We start from the raw sequence: 22,710 nt of genomic DNA, 5'->3' as shown, positions 1-22,710 counted from the left end.
GATCCAATTGGCAGCCAAATGGCAGCAGAACTTAAGTCATCAGTACAAACTCCTGCTGGGGTAGAGGTTATGGGAAAGAAAAACAGTTAAGAGTGGCTCTGAAAAGACAAATGGAAGATATTCAGGGCACAAATCAGTATTCCATTAAAGTTTATTTACAAATCACCCCTTTTATTATGTTTTTTCACTACCATCAGTAGCATGGTTATAATTTTCTCTCTTTTTTGATTACTTTATTTCAGATGTCAACAGAAAAATAGTTAAAAAGAAAAAGTATTGGTCTCTTCCTCATGGTGTCTTAAAACACGAATATGTAAGGTACCAGCTGAAGCAGTAGCACTCAATCCATCACATTATAATTAAATATCTCTTCAGTATAAACTATTAAAAGGAAAAATATAGGGTAAATAGATATAAAAGATTTAAGGCTTATGGTTATTTTTTTCCAAAAGATTTGCTGTAATTTATATTTCTACCAGCAATTTATGAGAGCCTCATTATATCCTCATTAGCAATGTAAATTTTTTGATGTTATTAATTTGTTAGGAAAAATTACTTGGCAGTGTTTTACTTTGCATTTCTTTGATAACTGGTGGTTTAAAGGTTTTCCATGTTTGTTAAATATTTTCATTTTTCAATATACTTTTCATGCTTTATTCTGCTTCGTGTGGCCCCAAAATGAGTTATGACTGATTCATTAGTTTAATGAATATTAAACTGAAGATCCATTAACCCGAAGATCCATTAACCCAAAGATTTACTTGCAATCAAATGTAAATTTTATCTCCATAAATAATTGTCTTTTGAAAATAAAATTAAGCACCTGATCACTGGTCAGTCCCTTTTTGTTCGTCTTGATCCTGAGACTATCAGAATTCACTTATAAATGAGAAAATCAGAAAGGCTTCCCTCAGAGGAAAGTGTGTCATGATTTGAAACAAAAGTTATTAGAAAACAACATTGCCTTTTAACAGTAGAATAAAATTAATTAAAGTCAGGTTGGGGATTTAAAAAAATACATCATTTTGGCAGAATATGCAATGTAACACAAATAGTTGCTGTTTATTGAGTGTCCATGTTGCAAATGTATCTCATCCTCACAGAAATTTCATTTGCTATTTTTTTTACAAGGAAATTGATTCTATGAGATTATATCCACAAAAGGTATGTGGTGGACTCACTTTATACACTAATTTTTCTACCTGTGAAATTCAACCTTCTTTCTGTTTTATCAAATAAACTGTATTTGTTATCATTATTGTTGCCGTTAGTGTTAATATTCAACAGATTTAATTTGCTTTAGGATTTACACTAAGTAGAAACTAAAAGATGTGCTAACTGATTTCCAACCACACAGAACTCCATTAACTATTTAGAAGTTTTGTGTTTCTCTAGAATAAGCAGGAAGTCTCCATATGGTGGTATTTGAAGAGTCTAAAAGGTCTTTCTGTGTCCTCTAAAAATGATATTTGTCATTCAACATTTTACTTTTATGCCTGTCTCTCCTTTAAGTCAAAGCATTTAAGTAAGACTACTACTTAAACCTAAGTATGTGATGAGACAGACAAAAACGCAGTAGAATGAGCTACCATTGTATGGTAGTGATAATAAACCCTCTTCTGGGGTCAGACAATCTTATTTGATTCTTGGCACTGCCACCTGTTATATTAGAGTGACTCTAGCCAAGTTTGTTAACCTCTTTGTGGCTCAGTTCCCTCATCTTTAAAAAAGGATAACAAAATTAACAACATCAGGGGGTGTTCTGAGGAGTAAATGTGTTAAAAAATATAAGCCTCATTTACTAGATTATGGTAAATCATTAGAGCATGAGAGTGTTGATTAAATAAAGTTTTGTTGATTAAATAAAGGTTTTAAATGAAAGAAGGAAAAGAAGGATAGATGAAAAGAAGGAAACAGGGAGGCAGGAAGCAACCTGGGTATTCATTTTTAAGATCAGCTCAGCCATGTTTGTATTTATACACTCTACTATTAAAGTTCTTAAACACGTTGACCACATCTTACTAGCAATGAACACCCAGCCTCTGTCATATTGCCTGATAAAGTAAGTCCTCACTCAACAGATGATGGACAATTGAATAATTTTTCCCAAAAGTAAATGTGTTGCTCTGGAGGAATAATTTATATGAGGCTCAAGAAAGAATGAACCAGAGTATAAGGGGCCAGTAGGCTGAAATATATCTAAATGAGTCTCATCAATCACTCCTCATTCAATTAAGATACAGTAGATAGCCTATTTCAGGCATATAAGAACCAACTCCAATTGTAACATGGCTCAAGCCATTTGCTTTAATGTTTCTCTTACACACACAAGGTCAAGTTGATGGTGCCTATGCTACTTTCCTCAGGCTGGGGCCTCCTTTGAAGAAGGCTCTATAGAGTACAACAGTCAGAATAAATAATATAACACTAAGGACCAATGCCAACCATGATGTTGTCTTCATGTACTTACTTGCTGGGTTGTCCGTGTCATGTAGGCTGACCACTGGAACCCCTGGACCTAGATTTTAGAAATGTATGTATAAACATTTTAAAGACATCTAAGTAATAACTACTGGAAGATTACATGATAGAGTTCTTTTTTCCAAATATAACATTTCATAGTTAAAACATAATGAAACAGAAACCCGATTATTAGATTTCATTCCTTTCTATGGATATTCTATTCAGAGAAGTAAGAATATACGGGGAAAGAAACTATTTTCAGGATTATTGTTACAATTCTCCCTTCTCCAAAATGCCCTATACTTCTATAGTTCTATGGTTTTAGCCAATCTTATGCACTTTACTCTCTTTTTATCTAGTCTTTTATAGAATCATCACTGATGTTCAGAAAGTTGATTCACAACCCTGTGAACCCTCATCCACTCATTCAAGATTAAATTCTATTTACCACTTAGCCAAGAAAGAAAGAATGCATGTATATTAGAAGTATTTTGGCACAGTGGTTAAGAATCCACCTGCCAATGCAGGGGATATGGGTTAAAGCCCTGGTCTGGGAAGATCCCACATGCCGCGGAGCAACCAAGCCCGTGCACCACAACTACTGAGGCTGCGCTCTAGAGCCCGGTTTGCAGGGCAGAAATAGAGACACAGATGTAGAGAACAAACGTATGGACACCAAGGGGGGAAAGTGGTGGGGGTGGTGGCAGTGGTGGGATGAATTGGGAGATTGGGATTGACATGTATACATTAATATTCATAAAACAGATAATAAGAACCTGCTGTATAAAAAAATAAATAAAATAAAATTCAAAAATTCAAAAAAATAAAAATAAAAGCAAAAAAAAATTTCACCCACAAGATAAATTAAAAATTGGAACTAATTATATATTAATTTTAAAAATACATTAACTGGAATTGTTAATTATTTCAAATATACAGGATAATTCAAGTGTAACCATAAGATGTTATCTTAAAACTTCACTTCTCTGAGGAACTCTGCCTAGGGGTCTAATGGTTTTTCTCTGGTGTCATCCAACAAGTACTTCTCTTTTTTGATTACTTTATTTCAGATGTCAAGAGAAAAATAACTAAAAAGAAAAAGTATTGGTCTCTTCCTCATAGTGTCTTAAAACACGAATGTGTAAGGTACCAGCTGAAGCAGTAGCACTCAATCCATCACATTATAAGAGGACATCTCCCATTTCATCTCTGGGAAATACAGTATCCTATTAAAGGGACAGTGATTCCTATCAGTATAACCTAGAGATACCATACTACTATGTAAGGCTATAGCATAGTTACCGGATAGAAGAAATAATTGGGGTGAACATAATTTCTCAAAATTGAAGGGGACCACACCCTGGGAATTAAATTTCTATAGATCCTAAATTTTTTAACAACCAAGCCATTATTTTAATAAGGAAACTATTGCTTTTCCTAATGTCTAGGTAAATTAGTTTATTATTCTAGCTTGACTTTGCTGATGTAAATATGTTTATTCACTTTTTTAAAAGGTCCATGTCAACCGGCACTTATTGATCATGTGTATGTGCACATATTGACTTACTCCCAATTTCTATCTTTTAAATAAAGTAATGGATACAATTTCTATCTCAATAAACCCTTAATTTATAACTTTTTAACAAAAACTTACATAAACTAAGAATATCAAATCATACAGCTAGGGTAATCATTACTAATGATAGTAATAGATACTGATCAAATAAAATGAATAAAATAAATTTTATCAGAAATCATCTATTACCTTTACAGAGTAATAAGAAATGTTGATTCATGGGACTAAAACTGGCACCAAAATATGTACATTGTTCTTTCATAAAGTTACATGAAATGCACTGACGATTCAATAATCCTTCAGTAGAAGCACTGGGGAAAGAAAAAGAAAGTTAGAAATGCTACTGTTCCAGGTCCTTGAATGTGTGGTATCTATATTTAAATATTGACATAAACAAAGATGCTACAGAATTACTCAGCTGAGGTTCCTTGTAAATTATGACTTACCATAAAAATGCAAACAAAGTCAATTCCCATTACTAATGTTAAGACATATGCATTTTTCTTCTCTGTAATAAAATTAAAATTATGTACACCTATATGAATGTAATATGTATGTATGCTTACAAAGAAACTGATTGTCACAGGATGCAATATAACTTATTCTTATTTTTATAGATATTTCTTTGTAAAGTCTTAAAAGAAATTACCCACAGAGACAAGCATAAAGTCACCAGCAATAATATTAGTTGGAAGAACTAATGTTTTCACAAGTCACACACATATAAAAAGCTCATGATTTCCTAAATTCAACATTAGATTTTGATATTAGTACCAGATTTTTCCCACTAAATAGTTGCACTGAATTTTGGGAAAAGAAAAGCTATTTTCGTATGATAATATATATAATGTTAATACTCATACATGCTTTGAGACATCAAGGAGATAGATAAAGAGAAAAGCACTCATCTCTTTATTTTACAAACAATGGTGCTTAAGGTTAGAGGGGTTGAAATATTAACCCAAAGTTAAATTTCATGTACAGATTCATTTATTTTATAAATAGAGATTAATTGTAAATTATCTATGCTTCTAAATGAAAACACTGTTGATGATACATTTTTTAAAACTTGGCTGGACAAAATATTCTCAATTTCATTTTGGAACAAAACACATACTATAGTATAGTATAGTTCACAAAGTCACAGTTTCACATTTGAAACATTTTGACTCATTATAATCCAAAATTTTCCTTTTCTAGTCAAGGTGATTAATATACTAGGCACTTAAACACATTAGCTAGTTTCACCATTATGACAAATCATACCCATTTTTTTTCTTTTAAATTGTGGTATATACGTAAAACAACATTCAACATTTTAACCGTATTTCAAGTATATGGTTCAACGTCATTAATTACAGTCACAATGTTGCACAACTATCACCACAGAAACTATGAATGTGTGCCAGTCCCTATTAGTCACAGCTATTTAGTGACATAACTAGAATTTAAAACCTTTTCTCTCTCTACTCTTCCATATAATTTTTCAGATCCAAGTTTCCTAAAAATTATGTTGGTATCTTCTCATTATTTGGATTATGAATTACTAAAATAGAGAAAAGCACATTTTGAGACAAAATAATGACACCGAATACGCTAGCAGTTCTGATTCCGCAGAAGCATCTAATCCCATAAATTAAATCAACCAATTATTATTTGTATAGCCTGGACAAGACAATGATTGAGTTTTCTGGGTCAAACACTAATATTATCTTACAGTCAAACAAACTGGCACTGGGTGAGCCATTTAAAGGGAGATTTATTGGTACTATATTTTCTTTATAACACAGCCCTCTGCACTAGTACAGGTCATAGATATATTGACTTTTGTACTGCTCTGCCTCAGTCACTGGGGACATAAGACAAGCAAACAAATCTAAGAACCCACTGTGATTCAAATCACATTTTAGGTTAATAGAGGGAGGAGAGAGAGGATGAGGCAGCGCTGCTAGCTGAGTTTAGCCAAGCCTAATTTTCTGGCGCTGTCATTTTTCGTTAAGAGTTTTACAAAATGAGAAGAATAAGACATTGGTCCAGTATTTCCACATCTCTAAAGGACTGTTCTTGACTGCCACTATTAACCACTGTATAAGTTTCAAGAAAGATAAGCTTCAGGTAACCAAAAAGAGAAAGCGACCGGTACTTTAACCAAGACCTCTAAACCAAAATTAGAATCATTCTCTTTAAATAAACAGCTGTTCTTCTTTTGGAAGCCATTAGAATTGAGAACATGTGTTCCAGACTCTAAGAGAAAAAAAACGAAGAATGTGAAGATGACATATTGGGATATGTGATAAAAAGGAGAGGCTCGCTTCAGATTAAAACAATTTATAAATAAGAGTGTGTGGATGAATTAGAGAGAGTTAAGGTACTTGAAACATGCATTTTTACTCTCGAAGGAAAGTCTAGGCTACTTGGTAAGAATCATTGGTGACACTTCTTCAAACATGATGAATTTCCACTGAGAATATGCCATGGCAGTTTTGACAGTTTAAAAATGGATCTGTGAAATGTAAATTAGAAAGTGTATATGAGTCTATAATTGTAAGTTGCTTGCCAGACAAAAATAAAAGTCATTCTTGGGAGGTCCTGGTGAAAGCTTTCTGAGTGAAGAGACATTTTTAACACTAAATAGGTATGACCTTAACCCCTTTTATGAATATAACTTTTCATCCGGGAAAATTGGACAGATGAAAATAGTCCCCATCCACTGCTTTATTTAGGTAAGCAAGGACCATTCCTGCTTAAATAACAATCAATGGATTATACACATTATGGGGGGTGGGGGAGAGAAACTGCCACTTGATCCACTCTACTAAATGTTCACAATGCTTTTATTTTGTTCGGGAATACATCACATGTGTACAACATTAATGCCATGAAAATATAAATGAGGCATAGTAAAAGAAAAGCCTACTGGGGAAAATATGTAAATGCCTGTGATGTGGGTAGTTGAGAAAAGCAAGCCTCAAAAAAAAAAAAAAAAAAAAAAGACATTTTGAGACTGTAAAAACAAATGAGGGAAAAAATAAAGGAGGAATAAGATGATCTCCATTTCAGTTCCAATTGTTTACGCTCACAGTGGTCCAAAGCTGAGGGACTGGGCCAAGAGTGTGGGGTTTTGTCATACTGAGTTGGTTCTCTCCTAGCCATACCAAAAAGGAAACTTCAGACTTCTCCATTCCATCATTATGTTGTGTAGATGGCCCCTGAGGAATCTACCTGTGCAGGAAGATCCTCTCACATTGCTTACCTGTACAGCTGCCTCCCTCTGGGAGACGACTCGGTGCTCAGAAAGTAACTGCCCATGAAAGAAAACAACACAAACATCAGGCACCAATCAATTTTTGCCACACCGAGTTTTCACCTGAATTTTCAAACTGTCAAAGAACAGGCAAGAGCTCTTCTATTATTTAAGGGCAGGACTTGATCCATTTGGGAAACGCATATTTTTTCTTAAAATATTGTCACACTTTTCCATGATCTCTCTCAATCTCTCTGAGTGTGCGTGTGTGTGTGTGTGCATGTGTCTGTGTAACTGTCTGTGTAAGTATCTCTCTGTGTGAAGTATAGGGAGAAGCTTAAAGAAAAGGTTTTTACATGGCCAGGCTACTTGGACTAGGACCATGGTAAGCAAAATATAAATCTAGCAGAAAAGACTGCATTTGACGACAGTGACTTCCAACCTGACTAGAGAACCAAAACCACTCACATTTTTTGCGTCGTTTCATCGTACGCCAGGATCTTTATCACTTCCCAGTTTCCGGATGTCAGATGCCGCACAGTAATTTGCTCACTTTTACTCTGCAAAGAAATAGAATATATTGATTTTCTTCTTATTTAAACAGCATCTCTCTGGTCAGCACAAAAGTACTAACCGCCTGTGTTACTTTTCATTCTTTAGTTCTCAGCTAATGTTGAGTTTCTCACTTTCAATCTTAAGAATATATCCACATGTGCATAAACACAGATGCAGGTAAGATGGTGCCTTTATTCCTATGTGTAGGAAAACCATTCAGAAAACATCTCCAGGTGAGGATTACGTGTGCATCATCATGTTGACATAGGAAGTCATCTGGGCATTTGGTACAGACTCTCATCTAAATGATCGACAGCTATGCAGTTTGGAAAGCTTTAAATAAAATACTTCAAACAAACTTCATTCCAAATAGATTCTGTTACATTATTTCAACATTTACAGATGTGCATTGCTATATGATTTGCTATTTTCACACAGTAATTTGTTTCTGAGATCGTTAAATATCATCACTATTGATGAGATCATCAATAATTTATTTCTGGGATCACACTGACCCTTGTAGCCACAGTTTATTTTCACTGCTATATGGTTTTTTTGTTTATTTGTTTTCGTTTGTTTTTGTTTTTTTTGCGGTACGCGGGCCTCTCACTGTTGTGGCCTCTCCCGTTGCGGAGCACAGGCTGCGGACGCGCAGGCTCAGCGGCCATGGCTCACGGGCCGAGCCGCTCCGCGGCATGTGGGATCTTCCCGGACCGGGGGATGAACCCGTGTCCCCTGCATCGGCAGGCTGACTCTCAACCACTGCGCCACCAGGAAAGCCCGATATATGGTATTTTATTGTATGTATGAATACAGTAAAATTTATTTATTTTTTGACATTTGAGTTTTTCCAAATTTTCGCTCTTAAAAACAAGTTGTCTATGAACAGTTTTATTAATGTCTCCCGGTGCATGTGACAGGATTTTCTTGAGATGAACACTGATAAATGGGACTGCTTGGTCAAAAGGTGAATGTCTCCTACCTAACTCAATAGTGACATTATTTTCCAAAGTTGTGCCGATTTAGAATCTACTAGCAATGTGAGTTTCTGTTGCTCCACATTTTATCCACTTCCTCACCAACAGTTAATGTCATCAGACTATTTAATTTTTTGTCAAACTAATGAGTGTGAAATTGTATCTCATTCAATTCCTTTATTTTTAAGAAAATATTCAAATCTACAGAAAGGTTAATGGATAGTACATGAATACCCATAAAACCGTTACCTAGATTCACCAAACATTAACATTTTGAATATTTGCTCTCCCCCTTTCTTCATATGCTAAATCATATGAAAGGAAGTTGAAAGCATCAGACTATTTCAGCTCTAAATATTTCAGTATACATCTCTCAAAATTAACAGTATTTTCTCATATAAGCAAATTGCATATCATACCTATGAAAAACAACATTAATATCATCTAAATATATAGTATGTATTCTAATTTCCACACTGCCCTAAGTAACCCAAATATCTCCATATCTATATATCTATATCTATTTTTCTATCTATCTACATATCTACCTATCTACCTAATTGCAGTGGGTTGTCACCTCTTTAGTCTCTTTTAAAGTAAAAGTTATCCTATCTTTTCTTGAGTTCTACAGCATTGACCATTTTGGGGGCGGGGATTTCTGCGGCATGTGGCATGCGGAACTTCCCTGACTAGGGATTGAACCCGTGCCCCCTTCATTGGAAGGGTGGAGTCTTAACCATTGGACTGCCAGGGAAGTCCACACTGACCATTTTTAAGACTCTTGGTCCAGTGGTCTGATATGTAGAGTATTTTTGATTTATCTGATTTTTTAAAATGATATAATTTAGGCTAATATTTTTGGCAAGAATATTATATAGGTGATATTGGATACCTCTTATGCTTCATATTAGGAAACACACCATTACACTTCTTCCCATCCTTAACAATGCTGTTTACAAGGTAACTGATATATGTTCATTGTAAAGTACATTTTTCCCTGTAGTTAAAAGTGGGATGATGCTTGCACATTACATGAATAGCTTTTCCTCCATGAACTTTCCACTCAGTAGTTTTGGTATCCATTCATGACCTTTCCCTGAACAAATTATCATTTAGAAGTGATTTTCTAACTCTAACATCCATTCTATATTTATTAGGTGGTATTCTTCTGTAAAAAGAACTTTCCCTACTTTTTCCCCTCACATGTGTTCACTCTCTTTATCTCCCTCTTCCTCATACTATTATAACATTTTTAATCTGATGTGTTACATTCCATTACTGTTATTTTGTTGTTGTTGTTATCATTCTTCATGATGCTGAAATTGACAAACTTTGGTTAGTGGGACCCCTTCAAGCTAACCCCTCTATTCTTTGGAAATGATTATGTTAGTTTTAGAGCACTTCCTTGTTTTCTGCACAGTAAGATGTTCTAAGATCGCTTCTTATCTCCCATATCCATAATCAATAATTTCTCCAAGGCATATTTTCTACTGGATTATGATATTTAGATATCAAGATCTGGGCTTAGGTGTGCTCATTACTACTCTAATGTTATTAGTTCTGGACCTTTTCAGAGGAGATAGATAGGCAGCCAGCCAGATGTCCATATGTTCTGTGTGTGTAGGTGTATGTGTGCGTTCGTAGTCACACCTCAATTAAAATTCATATCAGTTTGATTTACATTTTAGGTGTATTATCTTCTCTTAGTATTTCAATTTAAGCTTTGATGTCCTCGTTCTTTTTATTTTAAAATATGTACATGGTCAAAAATAAAGTATAAATATGTGGATATATACATTGACAGAAGTCTTGATCTCACCCCATTCTCATCACATAGAAAAAACTTTTCTTCATTTGGTTCTTATTTATGCTTCTTTTCTGGGGGTAGATTTTTATAATTAAAAAATTAATATTTTATTACTATAAATGTAAATGCTAATCTAATTACATATATATGTACAAATTAGAGAGATTGTGGGATGTGCTCTATATCAATTGTTATATATCATCTTCTTTTTAATTCTTAAATAGTTCTGCCTGTGTGGATGTACCATACTTCATTCAACTAGCCTCCAATAATGCAAATAATCTATAGTGATTATTATCTCAAATAATGCTTTATTGATTAACCCTGTGTATATGTTTGTTTGTGGTTTAATGTGTAGGGAAATATCTTCAGGATATTTTCCTCCATAGGGAAAGTACCATTCTGCACATCTACCAGTAATGTATAAGGTGCCTGTTTTCCAATGGACATATAATGACCTACAGAAATGATCCCTGAAAGTACAGTCTTCCCATGAACATGTTACAGAACACGCTGTTCATTGTTTGAATTTTTGCTAATCTGACAAGTGAGAAATGTTGCTGTGGTAGACGCTATGATACACCAACCAGAACTCCCTTCTAGAAGGAAGGACCTACCTCTCCAGTGGCTAGAAGTCGTGCTGGAAGAAGGCCCTCAGCTGTCAGTCTGGAGACGGCCTGAACTGAAGAAAATGGCCTCACCCAAGATCATACCTCTTTTCAACAGCCCTCGAAAGGACAACCTGATCAATATTGGGATATAGAAGCCCAGCCCTCTTGCTCTAACTTGGGACTTCTCTGAAGGGCTCTCCCAGTGCAGAACTCTCTGTGGGGTTAGCTGAAACCTTCATTGAGATGGCTCTGCCACTCAAATTCTTCTGCACAATGTTGCTTTCTTTTCCTCCTTTCCAGAGTTATTGATCTCTGTAATAACTGGCCTGCAGGCTAATCTTTCTTTCACAGTTGGCTTCCTGTGACACTCAACTTGTGACAGGTATATTAGTGTATTTTCAACTTGCATTTTGCTTGGAAGAAAAGTTGAGCATCTATATTTATCTATATATGTACAAATGCTTATATATATATATATATATATATATACATATAATGTATAATATATAATCCATTTGCATAATTGTTTTATCTAACTCTCTGCTAATGTTTGTCTCTGTTATCTATTCGATCAGATTTCTTTGTATTCTGGTCTTATTTATTTTTTAGGAGCTCTTTGTGTCTTTATTTCCATTTATGTGAGGTATATGCTGCAAATATATTCTCCTGGTTTGTCATTTTGTGTTGACATTGGTTATGATAGCATTTTTCCCCAATTTTTTTTCTGTTCTTTATAAAATCAAGTTTACCAACATATTCTTATATTACTTCTAAGTGATGATGCATAGTTTAAAGGCTTTCTTCAAACTAAGGTTACAAAGAATTTACTGATGTTTTCTCCTATTACAGGTAAGATTTAATTTTTAAAGTTAGAGCTTTGTCATTTTAGAGTTAGGGTGGTAGACTGGAACTACTTTTATCTTTTTCCTAAGGGATATTGAGTTTTCCTAAAATGATTTTATAAAAACTTAATTTTTTCAGTGGTTTGAAATGCCACCTTTATTATATATTAAATTTCCATATGTACCTGAGTCTATTTTTGTACTGTCTATACTATACATTTATCTCTGTTAAGTCACGTCCCAATACCACACATTTTAGTTATAGATTTTTTTTAACATCCATATTATTTAGGACTCACACCCACTCATTGTTCTTATTTTCAGGATTTCCCTAGATAATACTACATTTTTATTTTCCCAAAGAAGCTTAAAAATAAGCATATCTAGTTCAAGCAAATAAAAACTTACTGGAATATCTTATTGGGAGACTATTAATTTTATAATTAATACTGATCTTATGATCTTCAGTTATTTTTTAGAAGAACATAGATATTTTTCCGTTTGTTCAAGTCTACTTTATGTCTTTCCAGAATGTTTCAATGTTGTCCTCATATGGGTTTTGTACATTTCATATAATTTCATTTTCATATTTATTACTAAGTATTTTATATTTTGCTGCTATTGTCTAAAGGCCTCTCTCTTCCATTATACCTTCTAATTGATTATTGTTTGAAAATATGAAAGCTATTGATTTCTGTATGCTAAATATCTATCCTGCTGTCTCACTAAATGCTTTTTCCAAATCTTACAGCTGGTTGTTTATTCTTGTCTCATTAACTAATACCTCCAAAATCATTTTACATAGTAGTGGAGATAGTGTGCATCCTCCCTTGCTCCTGACCTTGATGGGAATGACACGAGATTGGCTTTTGGGCTGAGGTATACATGTTTTATCACTTTAAGAAATTATCCCCAATTCCTATATATATATGTGTATATGTATATGTGTATGTATATGTGTATGTATATTAACCAGAAAGTGGTATTAAATTTTGTAAAAGGCAACTACAAGGAAAACCTATTCTATAGACAATTTAAATTTTATTGGCATTGCCTTTGAAAGTCTAATAAGATTCTTTTATGAAATCATGTGGGCCTGGTTCTCACTTGTGGTGTAGTTCTTTGATAACATTCTGCTTCTTCTACGTCATTAATCAGTTAAGCTCTGCGTCTCTCCTGGGGACAGTTCGAAGTGTATTTCTTCATGAAATTTTTCATTTCATCTAAATTTTCAAACGAATTGACATAGAGTTCTGCAAAATAGTCTCTTACGATTTATTCAAATGCCCTTTGTTCATTTCCCATTAGCCATTTCTAATTTTATACCAGTTTGCTTTCTCCCTCTTTTTCTTTGATTGGATGAGCATGTGTCTTGTCTCGTGTGTGTGTGTGTGTGTGTGTGCGCACACGTTTTCAAAGGGTAAACATTATTTTTCCACTTATTAGTTCTACCTTTTTCTATTTATAAACTACTTCATTTCTGCTTCAAATTTAATCATTCCCACTTTTCTAATGTATGCTGCATTTTGCTGATAATTTTCTATTTAAGTTGGAAATTCAACTTATTTCATTCTTCCATTTTCATTTTTATGTTTGCTAAGTTATGATTTTTATTCTGACAACTTATTCTGATATAAAGTGTTGCCATTCTTTTTCTTATTATTATTTTATAAATTTTGGAATCTTGACTTGAATTCTCCAGTAAATTGTTTAATTAGATTTACTTTAAAAATTACTTAGGTGGAAAACCTGTTAAAATATATTATTGATTTCTAGGCATATTATTTTGTGATTATAGCATGCTTTCATTTAATTTCTAATTTGTAGAACTTACTGAGCTTTTTAGATGGATGACCTGATGAATGTTCAACTTTTGACAAAGTTCCACATACATTTGAAACAGATATATAATATCTCTTGTTTAGATGTGTTCAAACATAAATACATAAATACACACATTATATATGCTATATCTATAAACTTACTTAATTTTTTGTCCACTTGAATCAGTTTGAACTGAGAATGAATGGTACAATAAGGTTTCCACATATTAAGTAGTTTCTGGCATTTCTGTTTTATAAAGGTAGCCATCTATCTGGGGCATAGATACAGACAATTGACTATTATATCTTCCTTGTGATTTGTGGCCTTGAACATTATAAAGCATCTTCTTTTGGTGGTCTTAATGCTTTGGAACATGAAAGCAGCTCTTCTTGTTTGTTATCAGGATTTTAGCCTTTCTGAATCATTTTGTTTAAGATGTATATTTTGCATAAAATATTGAACTGGATTCTGTTTCATGAGCCAATTTAAAAAATATTTTTAAAATTTTAGGACATAAGTTAGGCCAATTTACATTTATTGGTATGACTGATACCCTTCTAAAAACTCTATCATATTTTATACGTTTATTTTGAATATTATGTTTAATGAGTTTTTTGTAGGCAGTCTTTTTGTAGTCTGCTTAGTGTTTTGAAATCCAGTGTTAGGTTTTATTTTAACTTTACATGTCATCTTTATATTAATACCTTTAATAATATTTTTCCACCACCACCCCCCTCCAAAGATACTCTGTGTTTCTAGAACATTTTTTTGTTGTTCTGGTTTGTCATTGGATTATGGGTTTAAATGTTACCTCTCTTCCAATGTTTTGCTTATCTTCTATAAAAATGCCAATTAAGGGGCTTCCCTGGTGGCGCAGTGGTTGAGAGTCTGCCTGCCGATGCAGGGGACACGGGTTCGTGCCCCCGTCCGGGAAGATCTCACATGCCGTGGAGCGGCTAGGCCCGTGAGCCATGGCCACTGAGCCTGCGTGTCTGGAGCCTGTGCTCTGCAACGGGAGAGGCCACAACAGTGAGAGGCCCGCATACCACACACACACAAAAAAAGCCAATTAAATACCAGGTGGATCTTATTTCCCTGTCTTACCTAACTTAAATCAGATCCCTTCTACTTTATTTCTTTCTATTGGCTGTTTTTATGGGTCTTCTTGCTATCCATTAGTATATTTTCAGAAATATCTATTTACCAGTGGTCATCTTTCAATTAATTATTTCTGTTATTATTTTGTATTATCTTTTCCATTTCCTTCCTGAAATCTGTCACTTTTTAGTTTACAACTTTATTTCTACTTTATGAGGCCTTTTCTAGGTTTTGAATTTCTCACTTGATAATTTTATGTCTACATATGCTTATTTAATGATAATAATTCATTCTTTTTTGATAATAATAGTCATTCTTTTTGGAGTATTGTTTTATAGACTTCTTCTGCCTCATCATTGTTTTTCTTCAGGAAAAGTGTCTTTATGTATTGGAAAAATTTTATTCTACTTTCTGTTTTGCTCATATAGTAATTTTGTAAATCTATTGCCAACCATATTTTGCTCTTTATAAGTATCTTGGATTTTCCAGGATATAGATGCTTAAGAATGGTGAAGGATTAGGTGACTCCCTTGAATTCTAAAGGAGCAGTGTTTCTAAGGAGTGCTATTAATAGTTCCCTAAGAACTAGTATCCCTAGAAGCACCCTAATGAGACACCATTAGGAGTGGATAATATTTTTTTTCTGTAGAGTTCTTAATTTCTACCACTAGTTTTCACCTTTTCTTTTACCGACAATATTCTAAGAGATGCCTCTCTCTATCAAGTTTTTTTTCTTGTTTTACTTTCTTGGGTGGTAATTTTTAAAAACTGTCATCTTTGGTTTTGTGCATATTCAAGTTACTTCATTCTGATTCATTTTCTCAATGCTTATTTTTAAAAGAAATGTACTAATTTTCCACTATAGATTATGTTATATTATCTAAGCTTTTGATTAATGCCTTTGTCAGCTTAAAGAAGTTCTTTATTTTTAAATTTCTAAGGCTTTTGAATATTTGGTAGAACACACCTTTAAAAAACTCCCTGTGCCTGATTTGAATACATTTTAAGACACTGATTCCATTTCCTCAATATTATGGGACAATTCAGGTTGTCTGTTTCTTAAATCAGACCTGGTATTTCTTTTTTCTAGAATTTATCTATTTTACTCAAGCTTTCAAATTTGTTGACATCGGCTATACATAGCATTTAAAAAAATATTTTAAAATTTGCAGTTATGCCTTCTTTCTATTATTTATACTTTGGGGGCTTGTCCTCTTTTTAAATTAAGTTTGTTATACATTCTAGTGTGAATTAGTTTTTTTCAAAGAACCAACTGTTTATTTGGCTAAACCCCTTTATTTTATCTTTACTTTCTATTTCATTAAATTCTACTACTGAGTTTCTCACGTCCTTCTTCTACATTTGAATATATATGTATAAATATAGTATAATTATATTATAAAATAATAATAGATATATGTAATTTAACCCATGAAAAATGTAAAAATTATATTTTATTTTCAAACATATCGCTTTTTAAAAGTTGTAATTGTTGTTATTCACTTCTAATTCAATTGCATTGTTTTCAGAGAGTGTAATCTATCAGCTAAATAATACTTCAGATGCATTTTTGGTATAAATATATCTAGAATCTAGGATTTTTGATGTGGGAGAGTTTTATTAAATATCTACTTTCTTATACTACTGGAAGCAGAAACTAAAAGGTCATTCCATAATGTATATGTAGTATTAGAATCTTCCTTCAAAAAAACAATAAGTGACTTATTGGTACACATCTGTATTTCAGTATCTTTCTAAACCATCTATTCCTTATTCTTAAAGGGAGCGCTCTAGACTTCTAGCTGCTCAAGGTCAACAACAAGCATGTGACTTCTTTATTTTAACTTCTTCATATGCTGTCTGATGCATTCTGGCACTTTACAAGTACTTGCTGAATAAAAGTATAAATGCAAAGATGAAACCAAAGTTCTGAGATTTGAGACAGGCACAGCCTGAAGGCTGGCATGGAGTTCTGAAGTCATATATTTTATTGCCAAATTCCCACAGGACAACAACACAGTAGATAGTCCTACTTACTCATTTTCAGATCCTGTTTTGAATGGACCAAGGACAGGACTAAGATCTCAGGTTTTAGTGCATCTAATTTCAAGATGAACAAAATCTCAAAACATTAAAAAGTAAAGAAACTTTGATCAATATTTGTACATATCCGGAGATGCATTTTGTTCACAGATTTCTAGATTGCTTATACGTTCTCTGTTTTTCAGAGAATTTTGGTGTGTGTGTGTGTGTGTGTGTGTGTTTTAAGGATGGAAGAGTGGCCACATTAAAAGTGATCATGAGCAAAAATCCAATGCTTTGAAAAATGTTTGAATACAGTGTACAGAAAATAAAAATTACACATCCAATGATGCATCTCGGATCAAAATATGTTTCTAAGTGTAGAAGTAAAAGATCTCTTGTTGGAAGCCATGATAACAACCTCACAACCTTTGGACTTTACTTCAAACATCTGTAATTTCTCTGCTTGCTTTATATCTACCAGGGCAACTCTGGGCTGGGGAATAAGTTTCACTCCATTTTACATGTAATAGCATAGACTATCTTGTATAGTTACATAGTTATAAGACTTGTAAGCTATTTTCTAATAATAGCATATTACGTTTGATCTGGACTCTAGGTAAATAGTTCCAATACCAATCAGAACATGGTAGATGACTATACAGTAAATTCAAAATAAATATCAAGGGACTTGACTAGTCTGTACCTCAATTAATTTTCCATCCACCTTCAGCAGAAATATAATCACAGGAAAGGTAATTTAACAAAGCAGGAAAGAATACTCATTTTACTTCACAGAAATAATTCTTTCTTTCTGTGCCACCATGATCTCCATTATATTCACTTAGTAGAAGAGAAACACTGATTATGAATATGAAACCATTGTGGAATTTTGACAAGGGCAACATGGCAATATACTTTAAATTGAACTCATATTTCACTTTTAATTTTATAAGGGCAGCAATAAAACTAGTAATTTCATTCATTTTCAAAAGAGCTGAAAATCTAGGAAATAAAGTGTTTTTATTTGGGACATTAGACCTCAGGCACCTCTCCTTGGATCGGCAGAGATTTTATCTTACTCAGCAAGTTCAATATGAATTTTATGTATCTGTTTATAAGTTGGAAACATATTGGTATCAGTAAAAGTTTAATGATGCATGTGCTTTTCACCTGATTATACACTGTTCATTCTAATTTCTTACAGTAAATTCTGTTTAACTTTTACAGCTTCTAAATAATGGAAATATTGCAGTGCTTAAAAATAGCATGCTTTAATTTACTGTCTATTCCTCATGTGAGGTGAACTAATTGTTTTCAGACAATGTCCTAATCAGATACAGCAGTGAAATGTAATGAAAAAATTGTACTGGGTTGATTGGGTGACAGAATTGTGGATTGGGGGCATGCTATTTTCTACAGTATTTGTAATGAATAATGGCATTTAAAATTGTTCCAAGTGAAATCATCAGCTCTCATAAGCAAAACTTTGTATTGCTGGATAGAAAAAGTGAATGAATTCACCAATATATATAAATTTTCATTTAACACAGTTTTGGAAGATAACAGGGCAATGGCTTATGCTTATAAATCTGAACCACTTAACATGACTGAAACTCTGCTTATCCCATATTAGAGGGGAAAAGGCGGCCATGTATTTGACAAAAACCTTTCTCTTGACTGCAACTTACATTGTAAGATATAGGATATTATGGTTCCAAATATGGGAATTCAGGAGTTAGAAGTCTACATAAAGAATTCTATGGGGGAAAAGGGCAGAGGGAAATATCTGAAGTGATCTGAAGTGGTCTGCCGTAAAAAAAGGTTTGCATCATTGTTTGATTCAGAAACTACGTAAACTGATATCAATACTGCATACTTCACACTCTACTCAGGAAATTTATTTTAGCTATAAAGATTTTTGGAAGAGCCAGTTTTTATTTTTATCTTTAATGGAATATATAAAAGTAGATAAACCGTACTCATAAATTTTGCTTTCACATATTCATATAGAAAGTATCTGGAAATATATATATATATAAATATATATGGGTTTAGAAATATTTTACTTTTGATTCAGGAATTCCAGTTCTGTTAACCACAACTAAAAAAATAATTCATAATAAAAATAATCTTTATGTATAGTGACATCTATAGTTGTAGTAAATTGCCACTAAATTAAACATTGAACAACAATGGTTAACTATGTACATCCAGTCAACTAAATATTAATATTGAAAAGAATTGCATTTCAAAATTGTTTAGCACTATGGGAAAATTATGCTTTAAAATTTAAATTCAAATAGGATAAAATACTGTACTTAACATAAAATTATAATCATGTTTAAAAGTAGACTGAAGGAACACACAATTTTTTCCTATTTTTTATTTTTTGGAATTATTTTAACAAGCATAAGTCTTGTAAATGAGGGGAAAAAACCACTAAAATATTTGTAAGGCCAACCATCAATCTATATATTGAAAATATCCTGAAACACTAATTTTGTAGCCTGGTCTCTAATTAATGTTTTTTGTTTACCTACTGATCGTGTAAGAGAGAAAAATGTTTGCAAAAATTTACTAATTTCGTTTAGTAAGATACTTCAAACAGATGAATATATTTGCAGTCAATGGGGAAGCTCTCTAATATAGCTAAGCATCAAGTACTGCAAAGGTGGTCTTCCTGACGGCTGCCAAGCTCTCTGTTCCTGTCATTTCTCACTCCCTGGGCACATCAATTTAGGTGGAGTCCTCTGGTGTATCAAGGGAAGGAAGAGGGGGTAAAAAGTCATCACTGGTGCTATGCACTACTGTTTAGACGGTAAATTAGTACACCATTTTTGGAGGGCCAGTTTCACATTCCATATCAAAACCTAAACAAATACATATATGTACACATACGCTTTGCCTAGGTAACTTTTGACATCTAGAAATATATATTTGTGGTAAGAACATTTATCTCTGGATCATTTTTGGTATCAAAACTAGAAATAAATATGATGATGAAAATTAATTCATTTAAATACAGTATAATATATTTACTAGACAGGATGTTGAACAGCTATTAAAATCACATTTACAAATAATATTAAATATTAAGAATGCAATTAAATGATGTGAGAAAATGCTCAGAAATTACTCTTTAAATGTTACAAATCAATATATATGCTTTGATTGCACACTTTAAGAAAAAGTGATATATTTTTAATGTAAAAAGAAATTGGAAATATATACAACAATTGATTTGTAGTGTGCAAGTCTGGGGTGATGAGATTATGTTTGATTTTATATACTCTTTTTTCTTTTTCTTACTTTTTGGCTACGACCACCAGGGAAGTCCCTGATTTTATATAATCTTTTCTTTTATTTATTTATTTATTTATTTTTGGCTGTGTTGGGTCTTCGTTTCTGTGCGAGGGCTTTCTCTAGTTGTGGCAAGCGGGGGCCACTCTTCATCGCAGTGTGCGGGCCTCTCACTATCATGACCTGTCTTGTTACGGAGCACAGGCTCCAGACACACAGGCTCAGTAGTTGTGGCGCATGGGCCTAGTTGCTCCGCGGCATGTGGGATCTTCCCAGACCAGGACTTGAACCCGCGTCCCCTGCATTGGCAGGCAGATTCTCAACCACTGCACCACCAGGGAAGCCCCTTATAATCTTTTGTTTAGTTTACTCAGTTTAGAATTTTACAAATTTTTATAGTGTGTATATATATATATATATATATATATATATCTCTCAATACGGTAATCATAAAAAAATCATAAAAGAGCTTTTTTGTTAGCTATTTAAAAATTGAGGCAAAGAGGTTCAAAATTGTGTGTATGTACAAACTTAAGAATAAATTGTATTTACCTAAGCACTGACCTCTGATTCATTAACAAAGTAAGTTAATTTTAGCCACATTGCCAAAATATCTGTAAATAATCATGCAGTCATGTTTATTTATCAGTGAGGCAAGCCACAAATTCTCTGAACTGTAGCCAGAATAGATCAAAACATTTTCTACTTCAATGGAAGCTTTGCTATAATCTCCATATGGAAGAGGAACAAAGTAAACACATCTGCTCTATGAAGTTGTTCTTCTGAACATTTCAGAAATAATGAATTAGACTGCATTTCAGACTGGTTAGATTGGGAGACAGAAGGTATTTCTTCCCAAGGCTTGTAAAGAAACTTTTGTTATGTGCATAAATATCTCAATTTCTACATGCCAACATCTTCATCTCCTACCTCTGCTCTGCCAACCCCACACTTTTTAAAAGACAACATTTCTGTTCTTATTTTTTTGAATAGATAATCTCAGAATTATACATATATATATAGATGTATTATACATCTTTCTCTACCTTTCACTATATCTTATAAATAGTCATAATTTGTATGTAATTTTGACTACCTGGGTTTTTACACAGCTTCTTGAATATAAATGCTGATATTTAAAAATGCAATAAGGTGTCACCACAGTCAATTGTGAGATTTGGAAAGTTTTATTTATTCTTTTGGCGGAAATATTTCCCCAGTATTTATGATAACAAAGTTTATAATTAGCTAGCAAAAGTTAATCAGGTAAAGCAATTTGCTGGTGAAGCTTCCTCCAGTTCACATAAAAACCAAAATATGTTCCCTTAATATCACCTGTCTGATATAATCATCTAATAGTTGAGTACAGAATCACCAAAAATTTTTATTCATATATAAATGCTTTCATTTATTTAAAACATAAATGAGATCACATTATATATTAGTCTATAACTTATTTTTCCAATTTAATAATATACTATGAAAATTAATCTACATTGCTATTGTGGAGATTATGTGTAGTCAAATTATTTATTTCAGCTTTGATTAAAATTAAAGTTAAAATCATGACAATTACTTTAATAGTACAGATCTTGGACAAGGGTTGCCTCTTAAGCTACTGACACAGATTTAAAAAATTCAAGGTACTGAGCTGCCCAATGTAAATACATATATGGATAATGGTAAAAATTGGAGAATATGCACAAGACTTGAAGGTTCTAAGAACATAAAAGTAGTCAGGTTGCTTAGGGATCTTTTACCACATTCATATTTATTCTATACTTAGTAAATATGAAATTGATTCTTGGCTAGTTTGTTTATAACACTCTCAAGAAAGATTCCAATTTATCCACAATGTTTTATCTTTATAAATTAACATTTATCTGTGAGACTAGACTGTTTATTTGATTTTGAAGGAAACTTTATTTCTCACGAATATTTTTATTGTCAATTAGATTCAAATTGACTCATTAACCTTGCCATATTTAAATTACTTATTGTAAATTCACTGATTCTTTTTATAATTAGATAAAACTGGTTAACATTCATTTGAAATGTAGAGGAAAAATAACCTTTTATCCTTTTTTTATCAAAAGGTCCATAAAAACATAACACAGATTTTATCTTTGACAACACATAAGAAATCTATTTTATCCTGGTTTTTAAAATCTGCCCTGCATTTCCTTGTGTGGGTATACTACAACTTACTAACCATTCAATTTTTGATGGACATTTAGACTGCTTCAGGTATTTAAAACTTTTATAACACACTGAAAATATTACTTGTACCAAATAGATGATATATATTTGTTGAATGGAAAATCGTCTCTCGATTTTCCTCAGGTCTTGGAAAGTAGGGGTTGGGTACTTTCCATTTATTAAATTCTA

At 32.9% G+C, this 22,710-nt stretch overlaps 1 protein-coding gene across 1 annotated transcript in view; it reads right to left on the bottom strand.

Annotated features, from left to right (window-relative positions):
• Nucleotides 1-22,710, bottom strand: part of DPP10 (dipeptidyl peptidase like 10) — a 648,823-nt gene that overhangs the window by 56,356 nt on the left and 569,757 nt on the right. The window contains exons 14-17 of the mRNA XM_033860253.2: nucleotides 7,752-7,843; nucleotides 7,293-7,340; nucleotides 4,229-4,350; nucleotides 2,471-2,518 (exon numbers count right to left, since the gene is read on the bottom strand). Of these exons, the coding sequence (XP_033716144.1) occupies nucleotides 2,471-2,518; nucleotides 4,229-4,350; nucleotides 7,293-7,340; nucleotides 7,752-7,843 (310 nt within the window). The remainder of the gene's footprint in view (nucleotides 1-2,470; nucleotides 2,519-4,228; nucleotides 4,351-7,292; nucleotides 7,341-7,751; nucleotides 7,844-22,710) is intronic.

Source organism: Tursiops truncatus, chromosome 7 (genome assembly GCF_011762595.2).
Source record: "Tursiops truncatus isolate mTurTru1 chromosome 7, mTurTru1.mat.Y, whole genome shotgun sequence".
NCBI lineage: Eukaryota > Metazoa > Chordata > Mammalia > Artiodactyla > Delphinidae > Tursiops > Tursiops truncatus.
This window is presented reverse-complemented; position numbering and strand designations above follow the sequence as displayed.